Source organism: Falco biarmicus, chromosome 1, assembly GCF_023638135.1.
Source record: "Falco biarmicus isolate bFalBia1 chromosome 1, bFalBia1.pri, whole genome shotgun sequence".
NCBI classification, from domain to species: Eukaryota; Metazoa; Chordata; class Aves; order Falconiformes; family Falconidae; genus Falco; species Falco biarmicus.
In genome coordinates, this window is record NC_079288.1 from 14,817,076 (window position 1) to 14,835,720 (window position 18,645).

An 18,645-nucleotide genomic window follows, 5' to 3' on the forward strand; every position below is an offset into this window, starting at 1 on the left:
GGCTGTGCAAACCAGCTGAATCGGAGGGGACAGGACAGCAGCCATCAGGAGGGTTTTCCCACACCCGTGGCATTGCTGGGGGTCGTGGTGCGGTGGGTCGTGGGCTGTTCTCCACACTGGTCCTGGGGTGCACGCACAGTGCAGTGGCAGCGGCTGCCTCGTTCCCAGGGCCAGGGACATGGCGGGGAGGTGGGGTGGTGTCAGCCAGCGACCCACCTCTCACACCCTGGGAAACAGCTGAAGCAGCTGCTGCGGTTGGACCCCTTTTCATGTGTGTGTGCGTGTGTGTGTGAGCGAGCGTGTATCTGTCTGTGGTCTGTGCCGGGGTTGAATGCTGCGTGTCGGAGGCGCGAAGGGCTCCGGTGTCCCAGCTGGGCAGCCGCCGGCCCCCGGTGGGATCAGGGTTTGTGTTCTATAGCAGAGAGCTGCACAGAGGTGATGTCCCTTCTGCAGAGGCTTCTGCTCTTTTAAAACTGTACGCAGTCTGTCCGGGTAGGAAATGCACCACCAACTAATTGGCATGCAGCATGGCACCGTGCGGGTCCAAAGGCTGGCCGGGCCGCTGCCTGCTGGCGTTGGACTACTTGTCTCGTTTATCTTTGTTTTAATTAAAAGTGGCCTTCTGTAACAAAAGAATAAAAGAAATAAAAAAAACGTGAAATGCCTTTGAGTGGTTTAGATGGAGGTGAGGCTATTGCTGCTTGTGTCGGTATCGGTGTGATTGTCCGTATGCACGCCTGTTTATATACGTATAGACATTCAATGCAAGACTTTATTGTGTCTCTGATTTTTGTATGTAGCCTGTGTCTCTTTTGGACTGGTTTGCATCCTGAGTGAATTTTTTGCATTAAAAAAAAAAAAAAAAAAAAAGTGTGAAAATTGTTCCAGATTGGGCGGGGATGAGGGGCGTTTGGAGACCCCCCCTGGTGCGCCTGGGGAGGGAGGCGGGGGGCGGGGGAGCAGACGCACTTTGCCTGCTGTGAGGACACAGCGGGTGCTTGTTTAGCCCCTTTGCTTTCGGTGATGTGTGTCCCCAGCGAAGGCGAGCGGTCTGGGCCAGATAAATCCGTCGACCTCTGCTTACCTGAGCAGGCACTGGCTCGGTCCGTTGACTTTTAGGCACTTGCTTAAGTGTAATTAGCCGTTCAGCTGCACTGGGACCTGATGGCCTTGAGGGGGTGGGACAAGGGGGGCAGCTGCTGAGCACCTCGCAGGTGAGGCGAGTCTTAGACTCTGCATCTGGTTTTTTCTGGAGCGGACAGTTGTTCTTTTCACTCTTATGTTAATTCTAAAAGGTACCGGAGTGAGGAGAGGCAAACTCTCATACTTCTTGCCTGTTTTCCATCCCTCGTTACCATTTTGAGCAGATTAAAATTGATTGTAACACTATTTTTAGATTATTTCCCCCCTTAGTCAAACACCAGTTGTTGGGAACAGATGTTCAGAGTTAAGGAAGATGGGCTGTGGGTAGGGTCGGTCACAGCATCACTCTCTTCCTGTTGCACAGAACTTGGAAATAATAATCCAAATCTTGAATTATTTAAATACTGCCATAAGCACAGCACGAGATGGGTGCAGCCGTTGTGTTTGGCTGTTTCCAACCGAGTGGCCAAGGCTGGCTCTGCTCGTCCGGGCAGTGGACATGAAGGCCCTGCACCAGGGATCAGGATTCTTACTGACCGCCCGGTGCGGTCGTGCCCCCTCGGAAGGGTTGCACGGCTGGTTCTGCTGTGGCTCAGGATGAGGCCCGTTAATTTTGCACCCTTTTCTTTGTGCTGTGAAAATGAGTCTTGAGTGTGGAGGAGCGCTGGTGGCAGGACACAGAGCCCTCGGCAGCTCGCCGGGGATGGAGGCTCGCCCGTGGCAGACAGTGCTTGCTTCCAGGGAGGTACCCCCAGCGCCCGCCCTGCGGGTTTGTCCCCGTCTGGCTGGCAGGCAGCTCCCCGTGCGCCACGTTGGTGTGGGTGCTGCACCGTGCGGGGGGCTGGGGGCTGGCAGTGCCCTCCCTGCTGCGGGCTGCCAGGGGGGAACCCCCGCAGGAGCCCCGAGCAGCCCGGTGCCGAAGGGCGATGCGCGGCAGAGCGAGAATCGAGCGCTGATCGCACCCGCCCGCGGTTGTCCGGCCGGCCTGGGCGCGGGTCCCCGCGGCACGAAGCCCCCCCGGCCGCCAGCACCGGCCCGGCCGCGCCGCGGAGGTCCCGCCGGGGGTCTGGGGTCCCAGCGCTCCGCCCTCGCCCCGACGCCTCCCGCTCACAGCGGGCAGACGCGGCGCCGGGCACAGCGAGGACGTGGCCCCGCGTTACCGGGACCGGGACCCCCGGCGCTGGGACGCCGAGGCTGCGCCGGTGTCACGCTGGGGCGGACGCACTGTCCCCCGCGGCCGTGCGGCACCGGCTGTGCCCCCCGCGGCCGGGTGAGCCCGAATCAACGCGCACCGAGGCCGGACCGGGGCCCGCACCTGTCCCCAGCGCGGGGCGGCGGTGCCGGCCCGCACCGAGCGGCCGGGCCCGGGACCCCGGGGCGGGACCCTCCGCGCCTGACGGCAGCCGGGCCCCGGGCCGCACCGGTGCGAGAAGGGGCCGGAACCGGGCCGAGCCGAGCCCAATGCCGGGCTCCCCGTTCCCCAGCCCGGTGAGCGGGGGCGGGGGCCTCCGGCTTCCCCGGCTGCGGGGTGAGTGCGGGGGCCGGCGGCGGCTCCGCTCCCCGCGGCCCCCAGGCGGTGAGTGCGGGGGGGGCCGCCCGGACAGCGGGCCGGGGGGGTCGGGGGGGGGCTCAGCGGGGTTCGGGGGAGTCAGGGGGGCTCGGGGAGGGCTCAGCGGCCACCAGAGCTTCAGAGCCGCCGGGACAGCCCCGGGAAGGGGCTTTGGGGTGTTTCGTGCCCCGGGAGGGCCGGGGCAGGGCCAGTGCTGCCGCGGGTTTTAACAGCCTTTATCCCTGGCCTCGGGGTGCAGACCCCCCTGCCGCCCCAGCCTGCCGAGGGGCTCTTACTGGTGCCCAGCTGGTTTTCCAAACGCAGCTGTTCCACTGAAACCCTGTTAAGACTCATTGTAGGTGCCTGGTCAGCCCCAGCAGCACCTGCACGGGGTTTGGGTAATTCGATGCTATTAACCAGCCCAGGCAGCCCCGTAACTTGCCACCGTTATCATGGAGGTGGCCTGAGCGCTCTTTGCCCGCTTTCTTGACATGCGAGATTCTGTTCATCAGAGTATTTTATAGTCTGGTCTCCAGCCAAACCTTACAACAGGTCTGCATAAGCTTCTGGGTTATATATTAGAATACGGTTCGGGGGGGTGGCGGCTTTTCGGGCTGGAAGAGCAGCAGCCGCCAGGTGACTCTGGTGATGGCTCAGCTGGGCCGGCTGGTGCTGTCTCGGCCGCACCTGGGGCTGGTGGAGGGGTCCTGAGCCGGTGGGCTGTGCTCCCTGCCTGCGGGACACCTGTGTGGGGCACCTCGAAAGGAAGTCGTCAGCCCCGCAACCCTCGGCAGTTGTTTGGCTTCTCCAGCACAGCCAGGGGTGCCGGGACCAGCCGGTGAGCTGCTGCGGGCTTTGGCAAGCGTGGGCGGCAGGGCGCGTGGGGCTGGGGTGCTGGTGGCGCGTTTTACCGTGGCTGTTGCACAGGGGACGTGCAGTGTGGCCTTTACGTTGCGAAGTGGCAGAACTGGTGTCTCGACAAGAGCAAAAGAAAAAAAAAACAATTGTTGCGGGTCTGGTAGAGTCGTTAGAATTGTTGCTGAGCTGTAGCAAAGGTTGGTCCAAGCGTGCATCCAAAAAAAAAGCCCAAACAAGAAAAAAACAGCGAACCTGGAGCGCGTCTGTGCGCACAGGCTCTGGTACCGGCCTGCTGGGCACGGCGGAGTGCTCGCACCGCATGGTTCATCGCAGGTTTTCTTACATCCAGAACTTTCAAAAAGGAGACGTGGCAGGGAGATGTCACCTCCCGAAGGGCTGGGCCGTGGCGCGGGGCTCTTGGGGTGTTCTGTGTTCCTGCGGACTTGCCCGGCAGGGCGCTGTGCCGGGCTGCGGGTGTCCCGGGGGTGAATGGCACCGGGGGCACTCGGGGGGCACGTTCAGGGGCAAAAACCGCCGGGACGCCCTCGAGCATCCACCGCCGGCCCCAGCCCCAGCGTTCCCGGCCGGCTCCTCGCGGGCCGCGTACGGGGGCGGTGGGGGAGCTCCGTGCACACACAGCGGGCGGAGGGAGGGGGCCGGCAGCCCCCCGTCCCCGGGCTGACAGCCTCATCTAGCGGCAGCTGCCAGCACGGGGTGTCTCTCCCCTGCCCGGGGCTCTCGTGTGGGTTTACCGCAGCGTCCGAGAGCCCGGTGCGGGGATGCCGGCAGGGGCCCGGTGCGGGGAGCGGAGGTGTGGGAGGGGTGCGGCGTCGCAGTTGTGGTTCGTGTGCTTGCACGGCGTCAGCTTTTTTGGTTTGGTTTTTTTATTATTCGTTGGTTTTATTATTATTTTATTAAAAGCATTTCTAGGTGAGCTACTGGAAAGGGGAGGCAGGCCTTGGAGTAGTTAGTCGGATAGCGTAAGGTGTGGCACTGAACTGTTAGGGCCGAAGTTGCTGTGGGTGGCAAAACTGGTGGTGGCGTGGGGGGAGCGACTGGAACATCACCAGGCTGCCAGCACTGGCTTGGGGTTACGGAGAGGGGCAGGGAACGGTGGAGGTTTCTTCTAGTTTGGTTTTCTTCTGGCAGTCTGGAGCAGTGAGGCTGTCGTGGTGATGAAACTTCATTGGGATTGCAACTTGCTGAAATGAATTCCTGTTGCTACAGCTCTGGGGGACAACTGTCTAAGTATCTACTTTAAAAGTGTCTGAGAAGCTGCAGAGAACACTGGGGGGGTGTGTGGTGTCGTAGGGAAGAAGGTCCGGTAGGAAAGAAGCCAGTGTGTGACCCCAGCTGTAGCGCTCGTGTCTCCCTGCCCACCCCAAGTTCCACCATGCAGACGAGGTGAAGGCAGAGGACATGGTGGCGCTGGAAGGTTATTTAAGCCAACGTGTCTTTGGATACACTTCATAAAGGGCTTACCCCTTCTCTAGGGATAAATACACGACTAACAGCTGTAACAGCCATGAGCAGCAGCTGGGGGTGGCTGCACCTACCCTTTAGCAGAGGCATTTGTTGGCGGTTTTACAGTAGAACGAGGAAATGCTCTGTTATCCTCCGGGGACCCGCTGCCGGGCAGAGCTTTCCAGCCTAAAAACCTGGAAAACTGCTGTAAAACCTGCCAGCAGCAAACCCAGCGGTGGGTAAGGCGGCACCCTCTGAAAAAGGGAGCGGAGGGTCACTGCGGCGGGGCGGGGGCAACTGGGGTTTAAGGGGTTTGCAGGGGGACTGGGAGCGGTGGAGGAGGATCCCTCCTGCGAGCCCAACAGCTCGGTTGGGTTTAACGCTGGCTGTGGCACCACCGGGCCTAAAATTGCAGGGTGGAACTTTTATTTTTTTAGCACTTGTCACGGGCTGGCTGCTGCTCCCGCTCCTGCCCCAGGGTTTCTGGCACCAGGCTCAGGCTGTGGCCGGGGGTGTTCCTAGGCAGGCGCTGCGTGCAACTTAAATCTACCCTTAAAGCCATCGAAGGGACGCCAGCAGTCCCTTTGGTGATGACCTATTTAGTACAACAGCTCACACGCGCTCGTCATAGAAACATTAATTACATATTGCACTTTTCGCAGACAGCCCTGACCTTAGGACTCCCTGTTCTGTCTCTGAAATTACCTTGGGGGGGAGAGAAATCGCTTCCAGAGAGTTCCACAGAATGCCTCGAAGATAAGTATTTATTCATATGTTACATTTAAACATAAATAATTGAGCAATACAGTAGTCTGCTCCAAACAAAAATGATTAAGTCAATACACAGTAGTTTTAAAATACGATTAGACAGAATGTTGTAACAAATACAGCAAAGTTCGCGGAGATTTGTTTGTGGCTTAAACAGAGTTGTATAGTACATTCCCAACATACCAAAGAAAAATAGTGCAGTTTTATTTTTTTTACATCGCTTCCTCAGGCTCTGTGAGCTGGAGGGTTTTCTTGCTCTTGTCCATCTTTTGAAAAATACTATTTCAATTTTCAACTGAACAGACAAACACACGAACTGAAGAAGCGCTTTTGAGACCTTTCAGCAACACGCACTGGCCTGTGAAACGGCGTGACACCGCTACGAACAGCGATGCGACTGGGCTGCGAGCGCGCCTGCCGAGCAGCTCCTCGGCTCCCCGTCCCGAGTGCTCCAGCTCGGGCGCGCGGGGGTGGGTACTGGCTTATCACAACTTTCTCCTTCTGTAACTCCCACTGCTGTTATTTCAGCGCTGCTCTGCGCAGAAAGGGGGTTTCCTTCCCGGCAGCCTCCTCCGCGGCACCTTTGTCAGAACTGAGTGGGCTCATCTGTTCTCGCTTGTATTATGACCGTGATGCTCGTGAGCCCAGAGACCACCACGCTCACCCCTGAAGGCACCAGCGATGAGGACTTCTGGTTTGTAAGTGTGTGTGTGTGTGTGTGTGTGTTTACCCTCCTCTCAAATTTTTAAAGACCAATTTTAGGGAGAGCTTGGCTGCTGAGCCAAGATCTTTGTGTGCATTTTTTTTCCCTTTTCAGACTATTAGTTACCATTTTTAGTTCACTGCCATCACGAAGAAATCTCTAAGCACAGATGGTCTTTCTAGAACCAAATCTACCTTCTTGCGCAGGCGACGCTCAGGCTCGGGAGGGCCCCAAGGCAGCGCGCACCTCGTGCCCACCGCTTGGGCAGTAAGGCCAGAGCTACTAGAGCAAATCCCTCCTACTGGCACTTGAATCTTCAGAGTAATTTTATTCCCTACACCCCTTTTTGCTAAAATCTGATTTTAAAAGCTCACGTGAGCTGATCCAATTAAGGTAAACTTCTCTGAGCAGCCTGATCTAGTTGAAGACGCAGGGGGGTTGGTCTAAATGGCCCTTAAAGGTTCCTTCCAACCCAAACCCATCTGCGGCCCTATGAGAAGCACACAGCATTTTCTTGACGTGGTTCAATGGAAACGCAGCTGTGTAACCCTGTCTGCTCTGAAGGATCAAGGGAGTAAAAAAAAAAAAAAGGCTAAACCAAAAAAGCAGAAACAGAACAATTCAGATTCAAAGTCGCGTGTTTGTTTTTTTTTTTTAAAAAAAAAAACCATTGAGGTTCTAATGGCAAAGGGCCGAACACTTTGGAATGCTTGAAAGTGCTTAAGCCAAGTCCCCAGGCGTCCCAGGAGCACAGGTCATGCACCCACGAGATCTGCAAGCGAACCCCATCTGCAGAACCCCGCTCCCTCCCTCCCTCGCTGCCACAGAGATGCACTTTTACTCAGAAACAACACGCGCCCTGGGAAAGTAGGTAGAGTATATGTGGTGATTTTATACAGCATGATGAAGTGCTAGGACAGCAGCAGAGCTCCCTGCAGCGCCAGGGCAGCAGCCCAGCTAACCGTCAGTCACCTCTGCTCTCTATGCAGGATGGAGCGGAGCGTGTGTTGCTCACTGAAGCATGCGGCCGAGCAGGAAAAGAAGTGGCACGGAACTTCCATGGGGTGCAGGGATGGCTCTACAAACAGCGCGGTGCTGCGGCAAAGTGGGTCGGATCCCCTGCAACAATTTCAGCTGCTTCATCTGCAAGTGCTGATACCTGCTTGAGGAGATGAGCACCTGGTTTGTGTTTGTGGCATCCCAAGGAACGTCCTCCCAGAAAGCTCCGCAGAGCAGGGAGGAGGAGGCGGGCAGTGCGCACCGAGCAACCTGGAGGTGGCGAGGCTCTGCTGCGTCTGCTCTGAACATCACGGCGCTCCGCACAGACACGGAGCGTGGGAGCTGCTGGCATGAGCAGGGGACCTGTTCCTGTGCGCTAAACTCGTTAACCTGGACTAACTCAGGCAGATGGTGGCACCTGGGAATATTCGCAGAGTAAGTCTGCAAGGTAAAATGAAGGTTTGCCTGTGGCATGTGTAGGCTGTGAAGACTCAACAGCGCGAGCTAGTCCGCAATGGCTAACGCATTTTCAGCAGATCTTTACTGCGCATACTAACCCTGTTACTTAGTTTGAGGCCGTTCTCCCAGCTGGTAACCTTCGTTACTTTTAATTGCTGCTAAATATTCTGCTAAATACAAATCCAAATGTTTTAGCAACAGGAGCTCATACGCATTCTCTTCCATGTTCAAGGACAGGACATAGACAATGAGTCCTCGAGCGTGCTCCTCCAAGGACCCGGTTCAACACCTGCAACGCCTGAGTGAGAGCTGAACCTGGCCTTACCGCCATGGAAGGTTCTGGCAGAGCACACAACGGGCATCCAGGCTTTAAAGGTGCAGTAAGTCAAAAAATAAATGTTCTAGTATGTCAAATCCCCCCTTTTTAATATCTCAAGTATGTAGACAGACAGTCGTCTAGAGAGGGGAAATAAGACAATGCAAAAAGATTTTGTCTAGAAATACAAAGTGAGTGTAACAAGGACTATAAAACACAAACCTTATCTTGGTGAAGGAAAAGTTCTGGTTTTAAAAGTCTGTTACAAATCCCTTTGATATTTATTACATTACATGGAAGATGCAATTAGAACAACATTTTGAAGTTAAGTGCAAGAAATGCTCCACCGATAGCTCACGAGGCCCACAATGACAGTCTGTTCATTATCACTTATTTTCAATCAGCGTCTGCACTTTGTAGACGAGGTCTCTTGCTATCCTCAGAATTTCCTCGGCATTATGATGCTCTGCCATTTCTAAAAGACACAGACAAACATGCTTAACCGTCAGCAGCAGGAACTTCTGCCCTAGCATTGTTATTAAGGTAGAATTAATATTAATTAATTAGTATAACGTTAGCAGCAATCCAAAACATTGCAGGGGGTTAGGTTTTAGAATTAAAGGCAGACTAAGTGAATGAGTCCCTGAGTGATGTAGGTCCTGGCACCAAGATCTAATCCTTCTGGCATTGGTCCTCCTGTTGCAGAAATCCCAGCGCCCTGCGACCCCGGACCAGGAGCGGGAGGTCTGTACCCACGTGTGCCGGTGAACAGCCCTCCTGGGACCTCAAAAATGGAAAGCTGGACTCAACTGGATCAAGGTACCCCTCCAGGCAGGGACTGTGGCTGCAGTGTCTGGGCTGCAAGGGATAAATACAACTGAGAAGGGCTTCGTGTACACGGAGCGACACCCCCCAGAGTTCCACAGACAGACATCCGCACTCTGCCGCTTGAGGCAAGGTCAGAAAGGAGCTCTCAACAGACCCGAGTCCTCAGTTCCACAATAAACACTTCATTCAGCTTGGGCAAGTATTGGGGCTGGTTTGTTTGTGTAGTTTTTGGTGGGTTTGGTTTTGGGTGTTTTTTGAGGGAAGCATTAATGTATAGCTTTGTAATAAGAGTGGCCGAGGCAAAAACAAAACCAAATTTGGGGCTTCTGCAACAGGTGGCTGAAAGTTTCCACATTGACAATTTACTAAATTACTGTGATTACACCAAATTGTTTCTAAACCTCTTAAAGTGTCCTAGCAGGGAGCACTTGTTTAGGACTAACTTGCACTCTGCAGCCCGGAAGGACCTGGCTTTCCCTGGCAGAACACTTGTCGCTCTGGCACTAGATGTTGGCAAGCCTCTGTGGACCACTAGGGTAAGCACTCAGCCAGGGCAGTGGGTCGGGATGTTTTGTGTGAACAGTTGCTTGCGTGTTTCAGCCTTGGGAAGGTCAAGCCCTGTAAACACAAATGACTCTGGTAACCTTAAAACCTGCAAGAGACTTTAGCAAAAAATGAGGCAACATTTTAGCACCTCTCATTAAACCAAAGGCAAAGAGTCACAGTGGCGAATCTTTTTAACATAAACTGGGAAATGCGCTTTGTCTTAAGATGACACAGCTACCATCTTCTGTGGTTCACATAGCTCTTACAACACTGTTGCTTGTGTGTGCCAACTCAAATCTTCAGGAAGCATGTGAAAATCTGGGCTCTTCATTTACACGGAGGGGTAAGAGATTCAGAGCTTAAAATGACCAGGGTCTCATCATGACAGCAAAAGCACTGCACAACTGCAGTTAGTCTGAGTAAGGGAGAAGTAACTCTTGTTACTTGCTTTTTGTCAAAATGTCACTCTCAAAAAAGTCTCTTACCATTAAAAAACTTGATGATATCAGTGAAGTCCATGTTGTTATCACGGATAATCTCTCGATAAACTTCCACAAGTGCTAAGGCAATGAAAAGGACAAAATGTTCTGAAGAGATGTGCTTTGCTGCCCAAATAACTTCCCACACTGTAAATACATCCTCGTACAACAATTCTGAATGGGAATAAACATTACAAGAGCATCTGATTATTCAAATTGACCATTTCCCCCTCTCTAACTAATGTCAAACAGGCCTTACAGACATGAGCAGTACTTGCTGACTCCTCTTTCTCCTCTCCCCCTCTCCTCTAGCCAACTCCTGGCACTTCCTTGTGCAAGTATGGCAACAGCATCGGGTTTAAAGGAAAATTAAGAAAGAACATACATGTGGTGGTGCAGACTCAACCCCAGGAAGACACCTCAATGGCAGTAACCACGCAGCAGCACAAGTAGGCCCATTTGTGCTGGGTAGGGCCACATGACAGGCTGCAAATCTGAATTTGTATCCAGGGCCCCCTTCTTGGCTTTGCAGCGGACCTATAAGCACTAAAGCTCTGCTGTTTTTAATTAGCAACAATTAATTGTATAGCAGATGTGTGCAAGCTAGGTCTACGTGTGCTGCAATTCAGGTATGACCCATGGAAGCTTCATCTTCTTGAACTTTATAGGCTCGTCCTCTGCCCAGTCTGTGACAGTGAGGTCCAGGGGACGGGACGTGGGGGACAGGCAATTCTCTGTGAAGGAGCAGGTAGAGGGTTTAAGTTTACTGTTCAGCTAAGAGTCACAATTCCTCCCCCCTCAGTGTCAGGTAGCTGCTTGTAATAAAATACCTGATGGATGCGTATCGTCTGCCTCTATCACCTCTGCGCTTTACGGTGTTTGAGAGGGATGTCGTCTTTTGATTCTTGCGGATCAGTCTGTAACTCAGAGGAGCTACTGGCTTGCCCGATAGCAAGACAGGTCTCTTGATTATAAGCAGCTGCTTCTGTTAGAGTGGGGGTGGGTGGGTGGTTGTGCTTGTGCAGGGACCCCGAGGTCCTGGGGTGCTCCCACAGTATGTGAAGTACCTCACTCAGCGAAGTACAACAGCTCTTGAGCTAATGCTGAGCTGCTCGTGTTATCAGACGGATTAGAGAGGAGGTATCAAAGCTTACAAAGGTGATCAACTTGGGATCACCTTGTGCAAACAGGCATTTGCGCTGAGCAGAAACTTGGCTTCATCCCCATTACCAGCAATTTACAACACTCCTTTACAAGCTCTGACTTTGTTCCAGTGCTAGTCCATCTCCGAGAGCTGCATTAGTTTTCCTAGCTACAAACCCTCGTGAGCCTAGCTGCTACTCACCATCCAGACATTAGGCCAAAACACAGAGTTGCAGTTTTGCACAACTCTAAACTACAGGCATAGAACATTATTACCTCTTTTAAAGTCAAGCAGGAACCAGCGATAGCAGAAGTAAAAGTGAGTGTAATCTCCATTCTGGTGCATCAATTCAAAAAGCTCTGAGTCTAAAATCTAAAATGCAAAACATCAGCCGTCAGTATCAGAAGATAGCCCAGATCAAAGGTGCTGGAGTCTGGTTAAGACTTTCAGGCTGCTCTTTATCACCTGATCCTGTGGTTAGTCAGAGCAGCTGCTCAGCACAGATAACTTTTACTACGTGTTTGCAAAACGCCTGTAATGTGGGTGCCCTGACAGAGGCTGACGAGGTGAAGAGCTACTGTGGCGCAGGTATGAGGTGACAGCAGTCAGTCTTCATTGTGATTTTACAGGTGCAAGCAGCAAGTTACACATCCTACAGATTTTCAACAAGTGGCAAATTTTCATCTTCCCACCTAACCCTGCTCTTGGATTTTAACATAGGAGCTGGGGAACAAAGACTGAAGCCATTTACTTGGGGAAAAGAAGGAAGAGAGACTTCTTCACCTCAAGTCTGTAATTCTGATGAGGAGTGGCACGGTTCCACACCGCAACATCCAAGCTCTCTGGAACTGAACTTGCCAAACGCCTGCTAGATGTCTTAAACGTTTAAGTACAGCAATAGTTACTCCTCATAGGTGTATCCTAAGGGCTGCTGGATGTGGGTGGCATCCTCTGACAGTCAGCTACTCAGCACTGTGGCCATGTGATCATCTGCTGCTGGCATTTGCCATGCTGGCCATCTTCTTTGTTGACTGACCTTTATTTTCATTACTTTGTAATATGCCACCTATGAAACCGAATAATGGTTTATTCTGATAGTTTTCACCCTTCTTTATGCTAACCTTGCTCAGGTGCCTGGTGCTTTCTGGAATGTCTACGCCTTAGATCTGTCCAAAAGAAACCCTGTTCAGCAAGCATCCCGCGCAAACACAAATATAGCTATGGTCTGTTTAAACCTTTAAGAAAATTTGTGCCACAAATACCAGTGTTTTCTCTTCCAAAAAGCCGTGAAGACTGCATCTTAGTGCTGTTTCTCACTGATGTCAGTTGGAGCTGGACTGGGCCAGTACACATTACACGGTGTAGCTGGTGTACTGCAGGCAGACGTTTGAGGGGTTTGTTTTGTTAAGTTATGAAGAACTGACCTGCTGTAGTACACACACTTTATTGTAGCAGCAAGTGCTGCTGAGGAGCAGGAAATCAGTTTGGGGCTGCATAAAACAACTCTTCTCCTCCCCAGCTCTGAAGGAACAGATGACTAGGAACCCCGTCACTGGAGTTCCTACCCTTCATGCCTGGAGTTGATGCCCTTCATAGCATCAGGCTAGTTCTCAGCCTATCCCAAAACCTCACCTTTCAAATAAGATTAAAAAAAGACTCACTTGGATTAGGGACCGCATGTTGGCAAAGTGTGTGTCCATAGCACCTCCATTGGGGAAGTTCTGGCTCATCCTCTTCATCAGGTGGCTGAAGCAGCTGTAAGCCAGCTGATCTGCAGACACAATGCAGAACGTGCAGTGTTGCTAATTGTGTCACTTTCTTGAACCAAAATAACGAACTGCAGGCAAGGGAAAAACAGGGTTTTCCCCTTCGGTGTTCCCCAATCCCGTGTTTAGATGAAACAGAAGACAATACCTGACTTCGGACTATTTTTACTAGTTAAGCTTTAAAACAACGCAGCTTGCAGTTGACTTTTCAGCTTCAGCAACTGCCAGAACACAGCTGCTTTGAAAATGTAGTAAAATTTAATCTGGAAGTCAGTGAGTGAACAGGGAATCCCCAAGACACTAATGTCAGCCATCTCAACAACAGCCACATGTAGAGAAAATACGAACCAAGAGCTCCAGGTTTGGTTTTCCTGGTGAGCTAGCCCTGATTAATGCATACAACTTCTTCTAAAACAGCATTTTTGAAAACCTCCCTTAAGATACCAACATGTTCCAAAAGAAAACCCTTCCTACCATTGTCAAGTATAACCATCAAAGGAGCCAGGAGGTCACACATGCCTTGAACATAACCAACTTCTAGGTGCTCCCAAACGTAACTGCAGAAAGGAGAAAACACAAGAGATAACAGGATTAAAAATCCTCTTGCTGCATGGTGGCCTCAAAAATTTGTCCTTCACCTAAACTACAGCTCCTTTTGGAAGCTTTTAAGTGTCTTGTTCTAGAGTGCTGTAAAAGATAAAGCTAGAACTGCAGAGAACTGCAACAATTCAAATCTTCCACACACCGGTATAAAATGACAACTATTTCTGCTGTTTCCTTTTTCAGGAAAATTCCTAAAGGCTTTATAAACAATCCATGATGAGGACGGAGCAGCGTGTGAGACAGGAATATCTCTTGTAATGTGACTCTTGCTGTAGGCTCTTCGCATGTTGCGAAAGAGGAAAAGAATGCTATCAATTGTCTACTTACAGGACGAATTAATGGTGTATTTTTCTCTTCCTGTTCCTCAAAGGCTAAACATTGTATTGAAGTCTAATTTGATTATGCGAGATCAAATCTTAAACAGCTGTTGAACGTGTGTGTTTCAGAACTTTTTTGACACTTTACATTCCAGAGTATTTCACAACCCTGTATTGTTTTCTGCTTGGATACAGAGGGCCAAACCTTACGCGCGTGGCTTGCATATCAATAGTTGGGGAAAAAACAGCTAACAAAGCATAAACAGTCAACTGGAAAAAAGCCCAGATTTTTAAAAAGTAATTGGGTTTTTTTGGCTTTTGTTTTCTTTTTTCCCCCTAAGTGGAATCTTGGTATCTTTTTCTGAGTGTTAAAGTCTACACCACTTTCTGCTTTAAGCGTGTTTAGCTGAATAGCTTTTGTGGTGATTTGCATTCCTAAAAGTGAAAACTACCTTTCCATGGATTCCAGCTTGTCTCAGTGGTCAAAGACGTCGTTTTGATTTGAAGATGCGTTCTGTCTACTCAACAGACATCCCTCAAAATTACATCTGGGCACCCCTCACTTACTGTCATCTTTATAGCACACCATTAGAGCACATATCTATTATCCTGGTAAGGAGGAAACCAAAGCTAATGGTACATTTAGAGAATAGTTCAAGGTGACTGATAGGGTCTGTCTCAAGGCAGAAAGAACGTTCTCCAGCCTGCCTTCCAGACTTGGACCACCTATCATACCCATGCTCTCTAATGTACCATCCTACCTGTTCCCTCCCCTTGTAAGTTTTTTTAAGCTCATTAGTGAGAATTTTTATACAGACTATTATTTGCATATTATTATAGTCTATGGATTATGACAGAAATGTGAAAAGTAGTTCATTTTACAATCTGTATTACCTGCACATGACGTTTCGGAGTTTCTCCAGGTTGTCGGCAGTAAAATACCAGTAATTCCGATCACACCTCTGGACATCTTTATCAATTCTGTGCAAATTTAAGGCAACGGTGTCCAATAACTCTATCTAGAAAGGAAAAGGTTTAGTGAGATCTGCTGAATTCAGAGCATTCCCAGGACCTTGTGCAGATTTGCTCTGGGAATCAACAAACCAGAAACAGTGCAATTATCCTTTGGGCATATGAGAGCATCAAAATACTCAATTACTGTGAAAAATCCCAGGTAAAATGCATGCACTTTCACTGGTAAATGTTCCAAGCCTGTCCTATTTCCACATAGTTGTTATTTCCCGTTGAACAATTTCAGCACAGAGAGGCAAAAACTCAACTACTAATCTGCTGACAGCAACACTAATAGACATGGTGGAGTCTTGAATCCAGGCCGTGGTTCAGGTTGATTAAATGTGGGGTTTAGCTTGAATTAAATGACACTGAAATCTTACAGGTGGTACTAGAACTGTACCATATTCTTTTCCTTGCCCTCTCACTCAAAAAAGACCCAATTTTTTCTTGCTGTCTTATTTCCAATCTAGCTCAAAAGCCAGATGGAAAGATCTGGATGCAAAAATCCTCAGTTACTGTCCCACTACCTGTAGTTCTAGCTTGGTATTATCTCTCATTAAATCCTATCTGAAAAAGTACAAGTCTGCTAGAAAAACAACGCTGTGCAGAGTTGATGGTACTTAATGTTGCAACCTACTGTGTAGGATGCAGCGCAGACAGAAGCAACATCCATTAAATAATCCACCTGGGAACACAGCTGCTCTTCTGATACAGAATCCTGAGACTGTACAACTGGCTTGGCTTTCTGCATACGTGGTATGTCTGGATCAGTCCTTTCCAAGTCAGTGCTAGCTTCTTCTTCAGCCCCGTCTTCAAAGGAGACGCTCTGCCCATCATCGATACTGGACAGGATACCTGAGGCCACAGAGTAGTTCCTCGAGGATGGCAGCCCAGAGTCGGGGGAGTCAAACTCCACAGACTGTCGCTCTACAGCAGCTGCTGCTGCTGGCGTGTCAGCCGACACCACAGTGAAACTGGGATCATCCTGACCTTTTGAGTCCCGCTCCGCTGAGTCAGCTTCGTCTACAGATATAAAGACCTGGGTGTGGGCAGGGGAGAGAAGATTTGGATGAAATGGGAGAATAGAGAAGGAAGAAACATTAATGTAGCAAACAAACCTCCTGCCACGAGGGAGAAATGATTATATTACTTCAGTGAACAAGATCACTGATTAATAGAGCTTCCCTGCATGCAAATAGTTGAGAGCTCCTCACTCAGTCTTTATACTGAGACTGTAAATCTAAAAATAATACCACTTGATGATCTCATATCCATCTCCTATGAGACTTCTCTCACTTTCACAATCTTCAATTACAAATATCTTGGAAAGCAGTGAAGCTTCCCTACCTGCAACACCAAGACTAACAACATCTGGTCATTGCCATGTTATCTTCAAAGATGACCAGCATATATCAGGCCTCTGACAATCTGGTTCAGCTGCTGCTGTTTGAAGTCAAAACTGGCTTTCAAATCCTTTTCACCATGCAACCACTTTACCTCTTCTCTTGCTAAAAAACTCTGTTGAACTATTTCAAGTTCTCTTCTCCCTTGCCTTACTGAGATCAGTTAGCTCTTTGAAGTCTGCATAAGAATGGATGCCCAGAGACGCTTTTGGCACACCCATGCCAGCTCTCCTGTGCAACAATGTGAAAAGAAACCCCTTTCTCGGTTATTCAAGTTCCAGAGAGATTAATTCAGTCTGCCGCTCTACTGCTTAGCATCTTACCTTAGACCGACAAAGGTCCCCTCTCCCAAAATAAAATCACACTCAACCTGTCAATCAAGGACATGACAGAATCAAAAATGTGCTTTAATAAGAGGGATCTTTTTCTCTATGCTGGATTTGAATAAAGGACCTACAAGTAACAGAACTCAAATGCTATTCCCCTACTGAGAGAAAGATCTTCTTATAGTAGGTGGACCTCAAAGGCCCTTAGGCTGTTCCTGCTTCGGAACAGCTACGCCTTACCCCAGAATACAGACCTGCTCTTAGCTCTATTATGGAGGCACTACAGCTTCAAATTCTGTACAAGATTCAAGCAGCTCCAGACTGATGGTAACTTAGTGCTAACCCAAGTCTCTGCTTCCGTGGCCTGCGCCTCTGCAAATGCCAAGCCTCCTGCACTGCCTGGGTCATAAGGGTGAACAGGAAGGGAGTACCTACATCGTTGCTGATGGTGGAGTCCCTGTGAATCAGTCGCTGGACGTGGCTGTCAATGCTGCTGCCCGATGAAAACTTTGCCAGCGTGGCAGAATGTGATTCTTTCTCTCGCTGCTTTACAATGACCTCACAGGCTTTCCACTCAGCCATGACCTTCTGATACCGGAGAGCAATGTCTTCATCCACCTGCAGACAGACAGACCCTGAAATACTGGTCTTCCTTGAAAGAAAGCATTAACAGTGAGTGGAAGTCAGGAGGGAGAGGTCTAAAGCAAGTGTAACATATCAAACTGAAAGCCTGAAGGATCCCGAAGCCCTCTTGCTACAGCGCACATCATCGTGAGTGGAAAGCGCAATGACCGAAGCAGTAAGATACTGCATATTTACCGCAGGGAACAAATTATTGCTGTAGGTGCCAGAGCAGATTCATGTAAGCATGTGTATATGCCATCAACAGCGTTTCAACATTGTTCAGTAAAGAATGAAAGAAGTCACAGTCTTTCACGTGAAACCTCATGTAGAACTCTGACACAATCTGATGGAGCAATTGCTGTCTCTAACAGGAGTATTCCTAATTTCATTACACCTCCTTTGCAACCCCCTCTCTATTCCCACTCTTAACACAGCCCTTGCACAGACTTCCAGGTTTCTAGGCATCAGCCCGTACAGAGTCAGATGCTGGAAGAGACTCCTGAACAGCTGAAATCCCAGCTCTCACAGCCCACCCTTGTGGCTGCACCCTGCGTGGCCAGATCCAACCACTCTGGTTCCCACAGTAATAAAACAGATTTGTGCCACTGCTGGCTTCCTCTGTTGAAAGACAGACAGACACACACACACCCCTTGAGCTCTTAAAGGACACGTAGTAATTTTACTGCTCTGTCACTTGTCAAGAGCATAAGAGAAACCGCAATTGTGAGTTGGCTTCAGGCTCTGGACTCTACTGGCTGGAGTTGCTACCAGAGCATTCATGCTAAGAGCTGCAGGCTATTTGTCACTTGAGGTAGCTGTCGAGTCATAAATCATAAAACACAACCGTTAGTGGAACGTTGGAGGACAGCCATGTTTGGGAGCGCCCCAGATACCGATGGATAACTGCAAAAATACCATCAGAAGGCAAAGATGATAAATCACCTGCCATGACTTCAGTTAAGGACACAATAAGTTTCCTATGTGTGCAAATGTTATGAGTTTTCATGTCATTAATGTAATAGACTGATATTCAATGGTAAGCTTTAGACTCCAACAGCACATGTCTCTGAGGAGTCAGTTATTACTGTTATTTACTACTGGTGTTGAGCAGCTCGTTAGAATTCCAGCTAAGGTTTGGAGCACCCCTGTGTTAGCATGGTACAAGCTCAGGGTAAAAAAAATAATCCTACAGGAGCCTACATTCTGCAGATCAAACCTTTTATACCTTGCAACATATCTTTAGGACTTTACTGTAATTCCTATTGTACAAATGGATTCGAGCATTTCTTTCTCCTTGCCAAATCTTTCTGTTCTAGCTGTATATATGCACGTGCCC

The 18,645-nt window shown here is 49.9% G+C and overlaps 1 protein-coding gene across 6 annotated transcripts in view; it reads right to left on the bottom strand.

The window, feature by feature from the left end:
• Positions 1-7,145: 7,145 nt before the first annotated feature.
• Positions 7,146-18,645, bottom strand: part of SGSM2 (small G protein signaling modulator 2) — a 62,964-nt gene continuing 51,464 nt past the window's right edge. For 4 of the 6 annotated variants that reach the window (XM_056348796.1, XM_056348759.1, XM_056348787.1 and 1 more), the window contains 8 exons: positions 17,121-17,303; positions 15,594-15,995; positions 14,837-14,961; positions 13,497-13,579; positions 12,918-13,027; positions 11,532-11,628; positions 10,119-10,286; positions 7,146-8,734 (listed from right to left, as the gene is read on the bottom strand). In XM_056348796.1, the coding sequence (XP_056204771.1) occupies positions 8,646-8,734; positions 10,119-10,286; positions 11,532-11,628; positions 12,918-13,027; positions 13,497-13,579; positions 14,837-14,961; positions 15,594-15,995; positions 17,121-17,303 (1,257 nt within the window). In that variant the 3' untranslated portion in view covers positions 7,146-8,645. The remainder of the gene's footprint in view (positions 8,735-10,118; positions 10,287-11,531; positions 11,629-12,917; positions 13,028-13,496; positions 13,580-14,836; positions 14,962-15,593; positions 15,996-17,120; positions 17,304-18,645) is intronic. The other 2 variants (XM_056348768.1, XM_056348779.1) reach the window with 2 other exon arrangements.